Raw genomic sequence first — 17843 nt, forward strand, 5'->3', positions numbered from 1 at the left:
TATAAAGAATGATTTAATATTAGAGAGTCTTCATCAGAAACTATAATAAACACACAACAATGAACAAATCAGAATTAAGAAAACAAACTAACAAATCATCATCATTTAGAGATAACAGTGATAAATTTTTAACAGTATTATCTCTGACATTATAAAGCAATGAATCATGGTTGAGAAGGAAAAATGAAACTGATCTGATAGTGATAAGACAGGAAAAAATGGTGAATTGGGAATGAAAAACAATTTTCAAGTATTTGCCAAAACATGATCACATGGCTGTGCTAAAAAAAGAAGTTGAGCTACACAGAATCACATTGCACAATAATATAAACAGTAAAACATTTTTGTATTTTCCTGGGAATATAAAATAGCCAACAAAGCAACTGATTTGGTACAATGCAGACTTTTCTAGGATTACAACTAGAAATAAGCATATGCAGATGTTGACTGAAGAGAAAAATGGCCAGCCACAGGTATAAAATTGTTCTATACAAGAGACACAGGATTCTTATGACTTTGGATTATATTCCTTCTCCTTCTTGCAACATACTGAACATAATGAAATCCTTCCACTCTCAGAACATATACATGCATGAATATGTACATATACATGTATATTATATATTTATATATAAATGCAACACATGCATAGGCAATGATTAATCAATTAGATATTCTCATTCCATATTTGTTGACATTTCAAATAGTTTTTCACTCTATCCACAGTTTTTAAAAAATTTTCGACTTTTTTTATCAAGCCAGCAAACTACTAAGCCAGTCAAAATACTTTTTTGTAAATTAATTTCATCATTATTGCATGCACAATTCTGAACTGAGTAAACAGTTATTACAATTTTTAATCATCTAGTGAGATTGCAAGGAACATAAGTCATTGAGTAAAATACATTCCATTCAATGTACTTGGGGTCACTCTTCACACCTTGTTGCAAGGGGTGCCATCATAGAAAAAGCTACAATAAAAATCAACGTTAGAAAATAAGTTTTCTCTGAAGAATTCAAATTTATAATCTCTATATAAAACTAAAACAAGACGATATATAGGTAACACATTGGCCAAAAATTATGGAGAAGTTGGAGAGGTATCTCTTCAAGACAGATCAACAATATCAAATCGGAAAGTGGTACAACACCATTATCAGCCATCAAACCATGAAAGGACATTGGCTTTACATTTGAAGGTCTTCAACCAAAACTCTTCATCAAATATAGAATAATCATGAGTAAAAAATTTGAGACAGTCTTGCATTACATCTAGCGTCCCCAGGATATTAAATATGCATACATCAAAAGTGTAACTATTAATCTTTGTGCTCAGTGTTTTAAACATTATCTTTGCCTGTGAAAGAATGAGCAAACGATAACCTCTTCATCTTACCCTAATTCATAAGAGCCAGCTTATCACATTACAATTCAAAGGGTCACTTTCTACCCAATGTACATATTTTGTTTATATTAACAGTTGCATGCTATCAAATCAGTCATTCATATTAAAATTTTAGCAAATCACAGAGTATAATTTCCAATCATCATCATTGAAAATTTAAATACATCTACAAAGACAAAGTGAAAAAATACTTCAATATGTATTAAGCCAACTTCCGAAAAAACATATTTCTCATCTTTCTAAAACCCCATGTGGTTAAAACTAATAAAATACATTTCATTTTTGGCCAATATTCAACATTTTCATTCATATGGCTTTAATCATACAACAGGCTTCTAAATAAATTTTCATGCTCTCCAAAGGCATCTAAAATTTTGCAAAACTTCATCTGGAAATTAAAAATTATTTTACTTCACTTTCAAGCATTTTTAAAAACAAATATACAACACAACCTCACTTTTTCCCTGGCATTTACACCAAGTGCACACGAAATGAGGTGATCCAAGGAGAGGACTACATACGCTGTTATCTGGGCTCTCCCCCTTGTCCCAGCACATCCTCCTCTGAAGCTTAACAGCCCCAATCTCAAATAAAAAGACCACCTTTCTGTCAAGTGGGATAGAGTTCTCTCCAGTCTGAAATCATTTCAATGAGGCACTGACGTGGGCATCAAAAATCATTTCTCTGCCTTGACACAAACACACACGCACACACACACACACTTTGGCCTCTTGTTTTCCACAAATACCAAGGTCCTCGCTTATGGGGGAGGGTGATTGGGGGAGAAGGGAACAGCTCTCCGAGAACTGTATGGGCACTAAATCAGATTCCTACAGGTCACATCAGCTGCAAGGCGCATTCACCCAGCCACTGCATAGTACCCATCGACTGCTTTGGTGCTCTCAGGCATGTCTTAAATCCCCAACGCACCAAGAGGAGAAGCTATGGCAAGAGATATATAGAGCCGCCCACAGGCTGCCCCTAATGTGAGCCGATCGATGGGAAGGGACCTCACTCCATGCCCCTTGGACCTTCAATGGGCATTGTGTGAAGCACCTCGTCCAAGAGCTGTAGTGCCCTGTGAAGGTGTACCTGTAAAACACAATCAAACTCATTCTCAATAACTGCATATGCAATGATATCATAGCTACCGTCACCAAATGTTTGCAATAGTCACCAAAATATTTCCAGAGTTATCCGGGCTGTACAGGGCATTTAGCAGTTACAAAATAATTCACCTGCACTAAGGTGCCAACAACAATGAAAGAGACCACTCTCTTAGATCTGTGCCACCAATGCTCTCAGGTGGAATTCTGCCCATTACCAGTGGTGCGCAGTGGTTTCATAGTATGAACAATTATTCACTGTCTCATTCCAAAAAAAATCAAAGGATATTTTTCAAAAGCTGGTATTATTTGCCTCTAACACAAAGCTTTAGCTTTGCAGTTAAGACTTGCTACCTCCAGGTTACCACAGCTACAACTATGTTGTAGTTAAAGATGATACTCTTTCTAAAATAGGTACCATATTTCCCAGCCCATAAGATGCACATTTGTTACTCCAAAGTGTGGTTAAAATGAGCCTGCATCTTATGGGCTGGGGGTATCTTCGAACTATAAGCACTGGCTGATTCATCTAAAAATACTATTACCACAATGCCCAACCCAGGAGATTCACCAGCGCATAATACGCACCCTGATTTTTCAGCTCAGAATTTATGAAAAATAGTTGGAGCAGGCAGAAAAGGATCAGAGTATTTTGATGTTAACACTTAACATGAAGATCATTGAAGTTACATTAAAAAATTGTCTGCAGCATGTATATCAACATTTATCCATTGTAGAATCCCAGAAACTTGTCATCGCTACTGCTAAATAATCATTCCTGCAGTTATTTATACAATATATCTTTACTTCCATTTAGCTAATTTCACATATAAAATCACAAACACTAGAAATCAACGTCCGCTGAAAGAACCAATAGATCAAACAGAATGGAAAATGCATTACCATGCATATTTCATGCACATTTTGATTATCCGTGCTTCATGGTGAATCCATTATCACAGATAATTGAGAGTTCACTGAGCTTATATAATTATGGTGGCAATCTCACCATTGAAATGGTTAATTTTTCCTTTTCTATTCACGTGATTTTCTATCTTTAAGTGATTTAGAAGCATTTGGGGCTAATAGAATGATCACTGGAATGGCATGTCTAGCGCAAGGTAACCCCTTTTCACAGACAGAACGTTTAAATTTGGAGGAAGGACATACAGAGCACCAAGAGACATGGGAAAATACAGAGGTAGAAATTGCAAATGAACTTAGGATTTGGATCTCTTATACATCTCTGCTGAAAGAAAAAATAACTTGCTCTCCTTCAAAAGCCAAGAAAAAGTATTCACTCAGTCTTATATGAACCAAACATCGAATTTGTTAGGGACAAAACATGATGGATAGGAGAGTATAGAGCAAGTAGTCTGCCTAAGACACAGACAAAACTAGTCTTCAAATATCACCAGCAAAGGTAGCCAGTGAAAATGTTTTCATTATTACTGGACCCAGTGTAGTTAAATATTGAAGCAGATTGGACCCAGGGCAGGTGAAAATGCTCACTTTTTGGACCAGGAACCTTGAGTTATGCACACATTTACTGAATAAATTATATCCAGCTTCAATAAAAAATGAATACTTATAAAATAGCTTAGCTATCATAAATTCATGGTTAATTTCATATCCTATGATGATGTCCTTCTTAGAAGAAAGGTTTTCATATCATAATAATGTGAAATTGGATTGCAGGGTTGGAATGAGCTGCCAGAATAGGAAAAAAACTGATATTTTAAAAATTAACAATAGGCAAAACAAATTTTCTCCAATAAAGATTTTCCTGAGGTGCAAAATTCTCAAAGTTTCCAGATTTTGTGTGATGGTAGAAAGCCCAAACTTTATAACCCTATATGTCTCTTCATAAATTACAAGCTACTTGTTTCCAAAACTTCCCTGTACGTTTCAGAAGCCTTTAGCTTGTAAAGAGTTTAGAGAAATCCACAAAAATATACAGACAAAACATCTACAAAAATTCTTCACCTTTGTAGAAGTTCCTTCCAATTTTATACATGCAATCTTTTATCATATACATGTGCAATAGCACATTTGATGGTGGCAACTATGTTCATTTACATGTGGCTAATGCTTGAAAAAAAAAACAGTAAACATACTAATGTGCAAGTTAGAACTTAGTAGTTGCTATTGTTAGGTCAACATGTACGAAGGGGTGAAAATATATTCAAAAATTGATCAGGAATTTCAATAGTTCAGTCCAATTCTAGCAATATTGCATTTATTTTATTTTAAGATATATGAGATAAAAAATCCATCCTTCAATTTTTCTCTGATTACTACACTTTTCAGACAGGAAAAACATTTCTGGGTCCAAGTGCAAGCAAACTCACATTTTTTCCAGACATTGGTAGATACAACACCACCCAACTAGTAAAACTTGAACCCTATCTGAAAAACCGCACACATATGACTGACGTCATAAAAAAATCATTGATCACATAAAGAAACATTAAAACTTATGAGAGAGATTTAATTTAGGAAGATACTTGGGTTTTTCCTATTTAAAAGACAACATTATAACATAAAATGCATTATAAAAATTAGCCAAGATCTCCGAATTCAGTCATGACAAATTTGATAGAAATGATTAAATAATAAATTAAAATTAAATTAGCAAATATGTTTTGAAAATATGTTGACCAACCTCAATCCAGCAAGGTGTTTCCTTAATGGACTGTCTTGGGTAATCTGGACCCCATCCTTTCACAAAACTTAACCGCAGTATGCAGAGCCTTCTGAGGTCATCCACACCTATGCCTGCAGCCGCACTAAGACCTAAATTAGTATAAAAAATTATGCTTAATTTGGGATGAGGTAGAAAGACAAGCTGGGGTGGGTAAATATTTTTCTTGACATCTATACGTTCTCATAACAAAATACAACTTGGCATCTTCACACTACAATAAACCCTTTTTCAATTGTACATATATGGATTTGTAGAGTAGTGTAATTGCAGTGTTGAATAACAGGTTGGGTTTTGTCATAGGAGGCAAAGAAATGTATTTATTAGTCGGTTTTGGTCCATCCAAAACCCACTTTCAATGGTGGAATACCAAAAATAATTGTCTTAGAATGAGAATTGGGAAAAAGTTCAAACATTTTCCTATTAAAGGATTACTGATTGAATAATATGCATAGGTTCAGCAGTATGACTTCCTGGTTAAAGTTAAATCAGGGTTCGGGAAGTAAGCAATGGTTACATGAAATTGAGTAATTTTCCATAGAGGAATTTTTTGAAAATGATTGACAATACTAAAATTGGTCCCCGAGTCTTCTTAGTTCCAATTGCTGAGGTGTTGAGTTTCTGTTAAACTAAGCCAAAAATGGAATTTTCAGAAATGGATTCCTGCATTCCATGCATCAATAAAGAAGATCCCAGGAGGAATCGGAAGCACCTAAGTGGAATTGTTGAAGTGATCACAAGGAGAGTTTTTTCCAAAAGCCCTGATGTGAATTGCCCAAGAGAGATAAAACATTACAGGTGGACAATGGCAAAGAAAATTGTATCCTCCAACTGTACTTAAACATGAAAGATCCAAGATTACCGATAACATTCATCATGAAAATGTACATAAGTGCCAATACGGTTTTAGTCAACACCACTTTGCATGGAAGTTTCAAAGCACATTGCAAAGATGATACAGTTAATGAAATACCTGGATAATAAAGTCAAATCTCGCCTATTTCATGATGCTCGATGAAATGAATATTCTGCCCACCCAAAATCTGGGGTATTGTATGTGGTCACAATAAATGGATACCAATTAATATCACCTTAAGCTCATAAACTCAAAATTTCATAGATGGAAAAGGTCAACTTAAAGATGATCAACATCCAATTCCTCTGTCTCATTAAATATTACACAAATGATATGATATTTTCCATTTGGAATTCATAATATAATAATTAATATCAACATACTATTTATTATTACCATATTTATCTGAATTTGCACGAAATTTAGAGATGGCTTCATAGAATTACGTCAATGAAAGCTACTGGGAGTAGAAGTCAGGAGATATTAACATTCTCTAACAATTGTTTATATTATCTGCACAGGCACTCTAGCACTGCTCCACATGAGAGCCAACTGAAAAACCTGTTCTTTCAATGGTCCTTTTTAAGGTTCATCATATTCATCATAATTGTTGAATAATGTAGCCAGTAAGATTCATATTAATGCCTTTTATAAGCTTATTGATCTTTTCATTCTTACTCTCTATCCCATTTGAAATATTATATAAAGAATGCTTTCCATTACAACAAATTATATGAACAAAATATATTAGTTAAATCATATACTTGATAATAAGGAAAGAATGCATCTGCAAAAAGCCTTGCATCTCAGTGAGTTTCATATCATAGTACTATATACTGACTGATTGCTGGAGCTATCCCTCCAACAGAATGTGGTCCAGGGATGTGACCAGCTACCGCAGCTGCTTGTGCAGCTGCTGCTGCTTGTGCCGTTGCAGCCTGTTGCTGCATCTGTCGATGACACTGGCGCAAATCAAACACCTGAGGAAGTAATTCACATGGTTGAAAAATCTTTTCCCTAAGCACAGGTATGGAACTTATTTATTCTAAATTTCAAAAGAAAACAAAGTAAAATAATTGATAGATGAAAACAAATAAATGGTTCTGTCATGAGGAAATAAATTCAAGGGGTATAGAATATTTACCTAGATTCCACAGTGAGGATCAAACTTATTCCCATGAATGTTCTACTTAATTTCTACAAGATTCATGTACAAACTAATGGTATTGCTTTGGTCTATTTAGCCCACAAAATTCCAACACACAAGACAAGAAGTCATAGCAGGAAGAGACATAGCCAGCTTAAGTTTTCTCAAAATTTTAAAAATGATACTATGAAAGATTATTGTATAATAATAAATTAAAATGAAAGATAAGATGAAGAGTATGCATAACTGTATTCACCTTTATGTATGCTTGGGGGTAAATCTTGTGCACAGCATCGCCAGGAGCCCGTCCAGCCTCTCGGTCCAAGTAGTATGACTGGACAAAAACAGAGTGGTCACTAAGACAGCGGAGCCATACATCACCCTCCCCTCGAAGGTCAAGTTGCACTCCTTTGCCTATGTGCAATCTGAAAGAATTTGCCATAAATATATGGTGAATTAGCCTGTGCAAACATTATAAATGCACATATGGATAACAGACAGGTCGTATTACTAATTAAATTTATATGACAATAATTTATTGATTTTCCCAACTATTGACTAGGCAAATAAATGGGACTTTATAGCTAAAAGTGTGATACAGCAACATCCATCATCCCATAAGAAATTTTTAATCACGTATTTACAGGTTACAAGTTAAAAATTAAAAAGTTTAATTTTTAAAGTCTTCGCATTGATAGATTATATTATCAACCAATTCCGAGATTTGGTACATGACTTCTAGCCAATGATGTGCCTTGTTCATGACATCAAACCAGCATAGTGACCAAGATGGAGCACCACAAATGTTAATACATACCACGATATGTATTCATTTAAAAAAATACAAGTTTGAATTTATAATACAGCACAAAAATGCAATAACAATAATATAATAATACAATACAATAAGGATGATTTCTCATGCAGTGAAAGTGGTTTTCAGGATCACCAACAAGCAGATAGAGAGCAGGGCTAATGATTACTAAGGGAATGACAAGTTTGGGTTTATTAAGGGGAGAGGCATGCAGGATTCCATATCAGTAATGAGGTGACTAATACTTGTAGAGAGGAACTTAGAATATAATCACGATGTATTTTTCTGTTTTGTAGATTTTGAAATGGTGTACTATAGGGGGAGAATTAATTAATTCTTTGCAGAATTTAGAAGTAAATTAGAGGGATAGGAAACTTATCTGCACCCTGTACATGTCTCAGATTGCTCCGGTACGAGCAGGGGACGGAGGGTCTGGGTGGGCTGTGATAGGTATATGAGTAAGACATGAATGTCCATTTTCACCTGTGCTGTTCATAGGTGCATTTGGAGGAAATGGTTAACGAAGCATGGGAAGAGTTGGAAATAAGAATGAAAGTCGGTGGACAACTCTTAAAATCAGTGAGGTTTGCTGATGACTAAGCTTTAGTTTGCCAGTCAGCCAAGGGGTTGCAAGAACTGATAAGTGCATTGGAATGTCAATGCAATAGGCATGGGATGAGAATATATGTAAATAAAACAAAGGGAATGCAGTTATTGAAAAAGAAAGAGGCTACTTTAAATGTTTAAACTGAAGGGCAAAAATTAAAATAGGGGTGGAATAGTTTACAAATCTTGGAAGTGTTTTTGATCAAAATGGTCCAAGTAGTAGGGATATAAGGAGGATCACATAAGAAAAGAAGCTTTCTCAAGGAGTAGAGAATTGATAACAAGAATGCTGGGTAAGGATGTTAAGAAAACGCTTGTTAAAAGACATGGAACATAGTTTTGTAAAACAGAGATACAGGTAAGTTAAACATACATATTTAGTTTATTAAAATACAGAATATTAAAGCTGCTAGTACACCAAAAACGTTAGGAAGCTGTATGACTGATACAGAAAAACCCAAGAAAGAAGGCATTGCATTAGAAACCTGTGACATTATACATTATAAAATCATTATTTCACTTAATAGCTAACAAAACCTATCTTTAAGTCAAATTCAAAGATTAACAGTAGGAAAATGATTAATAAACCTTGGATGACCCATAACAAAGAGTTAACTTAAAAAAACATAAGCATGCAGAATACTTGTAAAACTATAATGTAGTCAAAGAAGTAATCAGCTATGGAAAGAAGGTAAACAGTAAAAAAATTAGCTATGCTAGAGTAATGAGGAACCACTCTCAGTACGTTACTGCTAAAACCTGAGTACCATGTGCACCTATTTCCCATATAGTAGTAGTAGTTTTTAGGGGAGGCGACCGACAGCTGAGGTCATTTGCGCCATAGGGGATGGACAGGAAAGGGTGAAGGGAGGAGAGAAACCCGGCGTCGGCATTAGCCTGCTCTTTACGAAAGGCGCCAAGGGGTCCGCAGCTTAACGTCCCATCCGACGGACGGCGTACTCACTCAAAGTGCCCTCCACAAAGCACCTCAAGTAGGGATCGAGATACCTCTGAAAAATATTCAACACCGCCGGGATTTGAACCCGCGCCCTCAGGGTGGGAAGCCAGTACGTTAGCCCCCGCACCATCTCGATCCCCCTATTTCCCATATATCTCCACCAATAAGAGAGGGTGAACATCTTACAAGATTCTTCTCAAGTCCCTTATATCTCACCCCTTCTCCAAAGTCCTCCATCTCCCAGACCTTAGAGCATGGCATAAGATCAGAGGGATTAAGGGGTTGCCTGCTAGTCAGTCAAGGCTACCACATATTTTCTATCACTCACTCCCCAATAAGATGTGTTTGTTTCATGTGGAAATGTTTTTCAGCAGCTAGAGCGACAAGTTTCGAATTAGTACCTTATCATTTATAGAGTTGAGTACAGTTCCTAAAAAGAATAAGTGCAAATAGTAACAGACTTTTACGGCAAGTGAAAAACTAACAGTTATTAAAGTTGTTGAAAAAATGTGTAACCCCACTGAATGATGGAGGTATGTGCAAATTGGAAGAGGATGATTGCGATTCTGTCTACCAGAGTCTGAATTAGTCTGTGATTGTACTAATAAAGACAGATCAGGGGAAAATCTGCCAGTTATTCCATCTTTGAACATCAGCTGGCCAATCATTTTGTAAAAATGGTTATGTAGAAGTTATTGATGGAAATGGCTGTGACAAATTCATTGGTTACCAGACTGCAGCAATTATTTCACCATCCTTGTCAGTTTTTGATGTTGATGAAGTAATTTACGGAATTCCTCCGAAAAGTTTGTCTGTTACCATACACATATATCAATGTTTTTACTTCAGTAAGACAGTTATCATTTCTACTAAGTTTTGAGAATTTTATATTTTTGCCATTCTGAAGCATAAAAATGGAATGTGAATCTTAAAAGAGTTCCATGCAAAAGTACAATAAAACAATTAATACATTGGTACAACGTGTACATTAGTACAAAAATTATGAAAATAATTGACTGGAATTGGTAATAAAGTTATCCAGGTGAACTATAAACAAATTAAATTAAAAGTACAGGAGTGAACAGCATACATACAATGACCTAAATTGCATAAATAATCTACAAAAAGTTATTATTGAAAGTGTAGAAAGAACTGAGAAAAGCATGAAGTAGGATGACTGATGGCATGATATACTGAAAACATAAAGTCATAATAGACCCACAAGACATTTGAAATTATTTCATGCTGGTTATCAATTACACGAAAAGAAGTAATACGAGAAGATAATAGTTATTTTTTAAAATAAATGGAGACGGACACATGATGCCTTTCTTTAACTTAGCAATATACAGATTTGATTAAATGAATATATTCAACAGATTTAGGCAAGGTGTATTGGAAGTTTGTCATTATGAGAAAAACAAATTTGCACTTTCCACTGAGTTGAATCTTGTCTTGTACCTGAAGATGGTTCGATGGACTGAAATGCGTTGTACGTTTCAATCAGTGGAAAATCAGTAGAAAAGTGTAAATTTGTTTTTCTCAAATTGATGAAATGAAATCGCTTGGGGACAGATTTAAAAATAAACAATATAGTTATTAGTAACTAATGGGATTACATCATGGCTTCAAATGAAACTCTTGACATATTTCAAAAAAAACCTTCAATAAAGATATAGATTTGTACATATACATTTGCTGAGGGACTGCTTTGATTTCCATTTTCACAATATTATGAATTTATCTGAATCTAAACAACTAGGTTTTGCTGCATTCTGCATCTTTCACAGGCAAGGTGATTGCCAAACTGGCCTCTGCCCCAAAAATTACTACTATATACACCATGCCATTGATATTAAAGCAGCAACATACACAAGTACATGGAAGTGAGGTAACAATTACAGATTGACACTATGCTATCAATTAATCTGTACAACCCCAGTCATATAAAATAAAACTAATTTACCAAATAAAGCTCCCTTCTTTTCTCATGCATGAAAAATACCAATTTTTAAAACATTCATGTATGTAATGTTATATACCTCTAAAAGCCCTATTTTTAATTTCGAAGGTATTTGAGAGAATGGCTTTTATACCATAATATCTCACCTGGCTCTTTCACTTTGTTCAGTGCGGTGGACGTTAGATAAAGCTCCAAGGCAAAACCTGCTCCCACCTGAAGGGTCCACATATCCATCAACCGTCACAGAGGGACAGGAAGATGATGGAACTTTGAATGTCTCGCCCACCTTTAAAGCACAAAGATGCATTTGCAATAGTTGTTGTGGATGATGTCCAAATATCAGTACGTTTCAACACCTTCAGATTTCAGGTAAAAAGGCTATTAGCTCAATTAGAAAATTTTTAAATGTCAAAAGTGTTAAGTTAAGCACAGATCTTATGCACGCAATGAATTTATCATAAGGGAGTATGATATTTCATAACACGACTAAGCCAAGCCTGACACCAGAGATCACACTCCAGCAATATCAAAGAGTTAATAACTTAGAAATTATTGATTTATTAAACAAATTCCTGGGATTGGTGCTAAGGACTTCTGACTATTTGTAATTTCAAAGAAATTCTGTGTTCAACTTCGACCTGTGACAAAGACATAAATTAAAGAATAACCTCAACAATTCCACAGTAGCAGGTCCAAAAAAATTCTCTGAAAAACTGGCACTATGTTAAATAGTGAAGAGCTACATGTAGAAAAAGGCTATATACTACAATTCTCATGAAGGAGGCATCAATACACAAAATATAGAAGTTTGCTATTACATGCAGAACTACATATTGCTAAAACATCGAAAACTAATAAAAAAAACTAGGATATTTGAACTATCACAAAATTATATAATATTTGAGACTTTAACATTCCAGGAACCTTGAAATTTTAAAGCATGTACTTGAATGAACTACCCACTAATATTTAATTTTCATGCCTTTCTAGATTTTTCTCACATACAACCAATAGAATTATTAGGTCAAATGATGTGCAAATAGTTTCAGTGTATTCTGTCACACAATATGTTCAGTGTACCCAGAAACTAATGCACTACAAAAATAATTTACAGCACAAATCCCTGGATGAAAAAATTGGAGTACAGCAATGAAACAAACCTGTGAATCCAGCTCAAAGTATGCCACTGAGCACCAATATTCTGGAGGTGGTTGCGATGAGAGCTGTCTGGGGTGTGCACCCATTGACTGGGCAGTCCCGCTGGGCCCCACCTGAGGCCCCACCGAACCCTGGCCGCCTCCTCCACCCCCCACCATCCCTACAGCAATGGCACAATTAGCAACATCACTTGAGGGGTGAGGTCCTGACCTATTACTGCAACCTAATCCTCCACCACCAAGGCCTTTGCCATTCAAAAAAGTATGTTATTAAAAATGAACTGACAAATATACACAAATCTCAATAGAAATGGCATCAAAAGAATAGAAAAAATTAAAGTAAAAAAAAAGACAAAAAATGTCAGACTTATCAGTTATATGCACATGAGGAGAAATAAAAATAAAAAAATAATTTCAAGAAATGGAATACAATTCGGCAAGATTCTTCAAAATTATAGTATAGCGGACTTCTGTTAAGACCTTCCTTGGCGGCATGTCTTCCATATTAATAAATCTATTCCTTCAGGTCCCAGTCCTAATCAAACAATAATTATGGTTATCTTGTTTATCTTCCCTGTTGTACATTTTACAAATGATTGAAATTTAAAGTTTGTATCTGCTTAAGCAGTAAAACCAAAGGCAAGATTAAAAAAAGCATGGAAAGAGATGATTTCGCATATTAAAAAATCCTATTCACTTCAAACTACACTTCACATAAGTATAAAGTTGCAGAAAAATGTTGTTGATTTATAAATAGAAAATAAATAATTACAAAAATACAATTGCTCTATATTATTTTTTTGTAACAACACCTAAGTACATATATAGAGCGAGAGAGATGGTTTTTTCTGACAATTTTGGTGATCATTTTGTGAAATTAGTGCAAGTACAATTATTTCGTTCCTAAAAGCAAACCAAAGGCTGGAACATCAACCATGGTAAAATATGTCACAGTCAAAATTTGACTTTTCATGTTAACCTCAGTAATTACAACGGGAAGGCAGCATTATATTTGGCTTATGGAGTTAAAATTCTTAAGTATTGTAGAACTTTATACAACTTCTTTCTCGGCCTAATTTTTAAAGGAGCATCTATTTTTGAAATTACAGTTGCACACATTCAACAAAGTCTACTAAAAATCTTCCGTGACCGGTGGCATTTTTACAATTTCATCTTAATTCACTGAATCCAATGGCAATACTGAAAAGGGACAGGAAACTACCACAAATGGAAAATTTGGATTCAAACACTAGTGGGAAAAGAGGTCAAGAATATATTACCCCCCATTACGGAGAGACTTTACACAATCTTTGACATTGACTTTCCCCTTTCTGCACCATCCTCTCCCATTCTGTTATCAAAACAATTAATGGACTAAAAATCAAGCATTAACAACATGTGACCACCAGTTTTTAAAAGGTCTTTGAATTCTGTTGTGAATGAAAAAAAAGGAACAAATGACCATCCAAGAGAAAATCTTGGATGGTCTTGTGTTTCCCATCATAAACTGACTCAATTCTAATCTCCGCAATATTCTCTGTGATGGGTACTGAGCAAGGTATAATCAAATGTCAACACCTTAGGTCTTATGTCATGATTGCCTCTCTTCTTAGTGGCCACAGATAAAAAGGAACATACTACCTTGATCAAAAAGTTCCCGGAATAACCAACGTGTGGCGCTCCCATCGTTCCGATTTGAGTTCTGTTTTTTTTGTTAAATTGGTACATCTGTTGTTGATATTCCCTTTAAATCTTAGTGTCATAACTTGACATTTGCAAAAGTTACGGTCGGTTTTCGGTATGTCCATCAGTGCTTCCTGCGATTTTTCCATTACTTCCTCTCGGCTGCTAAAACGCGTTCCCCGTAATGGTTTTTTAACTCGATTGAACAGAAAGAAGTCACAGGGAGCCAAATCAGGTGAATTCGGTGGCTGTTGGATGGTATTTGTTGCATTTTTCGTCAAAACATTACGAATAATGATAGCACTGTGCGACGGTGCGTTATCATGGTGCAAAATCCACGAGTTTTCTGCCCACATTTCTGGTCTCTTTCGGCGAATTGCTTCACGCAAACGTCTCATAACGCCCAAATAATACTCTTTGTTTACTGTCTGGCCTTCTGGCAAAAATTCATGATGCACTACACCGTTGTAATCCATGAAAACCGTCAGCATTGCCTTCTTTTTTGACTGAAAACGACGTGGTTTTTTTGGTCTCGGCTCATTTGGTGAACGCCATTCACTTGCCTGATGTCTGGATTGCGTGCCGTACTCATAAACCCACGTCTCGTCTCCAGTAATGATCCTTTTGATGAATGTGGGATCGGATTCAGCCTCGCAAATCATGTCTTTTGCGACGTCAACACGGTCTCTTTTTTGCATGAAATTGAGGCAACCTTTGCTGCTACACGACGGAAACCTAAATCATTAACCACAATGTCTTGGGCGGATCCATAGGCAATGTTCAAGTCCTCCGCTATTTCTCTGATGGTTAATTTGCGGTTATTGACCAACATTTCTTTTACTTTATCAATTTTTTACCGACTTTCGATGTCGATGGTCTGCCACTGCGTTCATCATCTTCGATTGACTCACGACCACTTCTGAACCGCTCGTGCCACTGGTAAACGACCGTTTTTTTAGAGAATCGTTGCCGAAACACTTTTCCAACATTTCCAACGTCCGTGCGCCACTAAATCCGTTTTTTACGCAAAATTTAATAAAAGTTCGTTGTTGCAAATTTAAATCCATTTCTGCAATTGTAAAAAATCGCCAACACACACAGAGATAGATGTACTCTTGGCTACGTAACTTTTGCAAATGTCAAGTTATGACACTAAGATTTAAAGGGAATATCAACAACAGATGTACCAATTTAACAAAAAAAACAGAACTCAAATCGGAACGATGGGAGCGCCACACGGTGGTTATTCCGGGAACATTTTGATCAAGGTAGTAGCTTATTAGCTCAAATATCATTCTCTGGCCCCAAGACCTTGGTGAGGGTTCCCCACCTTCACTTGAAATACTGAATACTGCAGAAAATAGAAAACACCCACGAATAGTTCCCAACTGAAAGTATGTCCTCTTGAAGATTTGAATCAGGATCATTTTTTTAAAAGGAGCAATCTTATAAAGGGGCAACACTATCTTTGCAATATTATGATAGAAAAACAAAGATACTACCTTGATCAAAAAGTTCCCGGAATAACCACCGTGTGGCGCTCCCATCGTTCCGATTTGAGTTCTGTTTTTTTTGTTAAATTGGTACATCTGTTGTTGATATTCCCTTTAAATCTTAGTGTCATAACTTGACATTTGCAAAAGTTACGTAGCCAAGAGTACATCTATCTCTGTGTGTGTTGGCGATTTTTTACAATTGCAGAAATGGATTTAAATTTGCAACAACGAACTTTTATTAAATTTTGCGTAAAAAACGGATTTAGTGGCGCACGGACGTTGGAAATGTTGGAAAAGTGTTTCGGCAACGATTCTCTAAAAAAAACGGTCGTTTACCAGTGGCACGAGCGGTTCAGAAGTGGTCGTGAGTCAATCGAAGATGATGAACGCAGTGGCAGACCATCGACATCGAAAGTCGGTAAAAAATTGATACAGTAAAAGAAATGTTGGTCAATAACCGCAAATTAACCATCAGAGAAATAGCGGAGGACTTGAACATTGCCTATGGATCCGCCCAAGACATTGTGGTTAATGATTTGGGTTTCCGTCGTGTAGCAGCAAAGTTGGTTCCAAAAGACCTCAATTTCATGCAAAAAAGAGACCGTGTTGACGTCGCAAAAGACATGATTTGCGAGGCTGAATCCGATCCCACATTCATCAAAAGGATCATTACTGGAGACGAGACGTGGGTTTATGAGTACGACACGCAATCCAGACATCAGGCAAGTGAATGGCGTTCACCAAATGAGCCGAGACCAAAAAAACCACGTCGTTTTCAGTCAAAAAAGAAGGCAATGCTGATGGTTTTCATGGATTACAACGGTGTAGTGCATCATGAATTTTTGCCAGAAGGCCAGACAGTAAACAAAGAGTATTATTTGGGCGTTATGAGACGTTTGCGTGAAGCAATTCGCCGAAAGAGACCAGAAATGTGGGCAGAAAACTCGTGGATTTTGCACCATGATAACGCACCGTCGCACAGTGCTATCATTATTCGTAATGTTTTGACGAAAAATGCAACAAATACCATCCAACAGCCACCGAATTCACCTGATTTGGCTCCCTGTGACTTCTTTCTGTTCAATCGAGTTAAAAAACCATTACGGGGAACGCGTTTCAGCAGCCGAGAGGAAGTAATGGAAAAATCGCAGGAAGCACTGATGGACATACCGAAAACCGAATATAAAAAATGTTTCGAGGATTGGATCAAGCGCTGGCATAAGTGTGTTGCAGTCGATGGGGATTACTTTGAAGGGGACAATATAGATTTAGATGAATAAACTTGTATTTTTAACTTTTCTGAATAAATTCCGGGAAATTTTTGATCAAGGTAGTAAATCATAAAAAGACTAACCATGGAAATATACAAAATAGGCATTTTGTATGCACATTGTGGTTTTAAAAAATGAAATGTAAATTTGGGAAATATGAGAAAAACTCATTACAACATCTCTTTCTGGCATGGGCTGAAATAGTAATAATAAGAGCTATGTAAATTGAGGACTTACTGTAGTATGATATTAGCGTAATAACTTTTATATTATTTTGGTATATTTTCTACAAATCTATATTAATGTATTCTATATATTACAATATTTTTTTCCAAACATGAATTTACTCTAAATTTATAACTAAGATAAATAGTATTTGCAACAAGCATTTAACTGTATGAGTAGTAGTAGTGAAAGTTAAAATAATCCTTGGGAAGTGCATTTAATTAACAGGAATTCCCATAAAAGTGAGTACTGAAACCATATTTTATGTATTCAGGCTTAACTTTGTGGAAACTGATTATTACTGTAGTAAAAAAATAAAACCATGTATCTTTCCACAAAATTTTTTATCAGGTACAACTAGTTCCAATGCATTGGCAGAATGGAAGATCAGCCTTAGTACCTGAGGATGACTTCGATGCTTTGAAACTAGGCGTACCTAATACAAAATTTGG

The 17843-nt window shown here is 35.8% G+C and overlaps 1 protein-coding gene across 1 annotated transcript in view; it reads right to left on the reverse strand.

Annotated features, from left to right (window-relative positions):
• The window catches only part of Med (Smad/Smad4 homolog Medea), a 34015-nt gene continuing 16172 nt past the window's right edge, over window positions 1–17843 (reverse strand). Inside the window, exons 7-12 of the mRNA XM_071595381.1 lie at window positions 12720–12877; window positions 11706–11845; window positions 7475–7643; window positions 6913–7051; window positions 5177–5307; window positions 1–2497 (exon numbers count right to left, since the gene is read on the reverse strand). Of these exons, the coding sequence (XP_071451482.1) occupies window positions 2417–2497; window positions 5177–5307; window positions 6913–7051; window positions 7475–7643; window positions 11706–11845; window positions 12720–12877 (818 nt within the window). The 3' untranslated portion in view covers window positions 1–2416. The remainder of the gene's footprint in view (window positions 2498–5176; window positions 5308–6912; window positions 7052–7474; window positions 7644–11705; window positions 11846–12719; window positions 12878–17843) is intronic.

The sequence above is a fragment of the Hetaerina americana genome, unplaced genomic scaffold, assembly GCF_022747635.1.
Source record: "Hetaerina americana unplaced genomic scaffold, ioHetAmer1.1.p SCAF_7, whole genome shotgun sequence".
NCBI classification, from domain to species: Eukaryota; Metazoa; Arthropoda; class Insecta; order Odonata; family Calopterygidae; genus Hetaerina; species Hetaerina americana.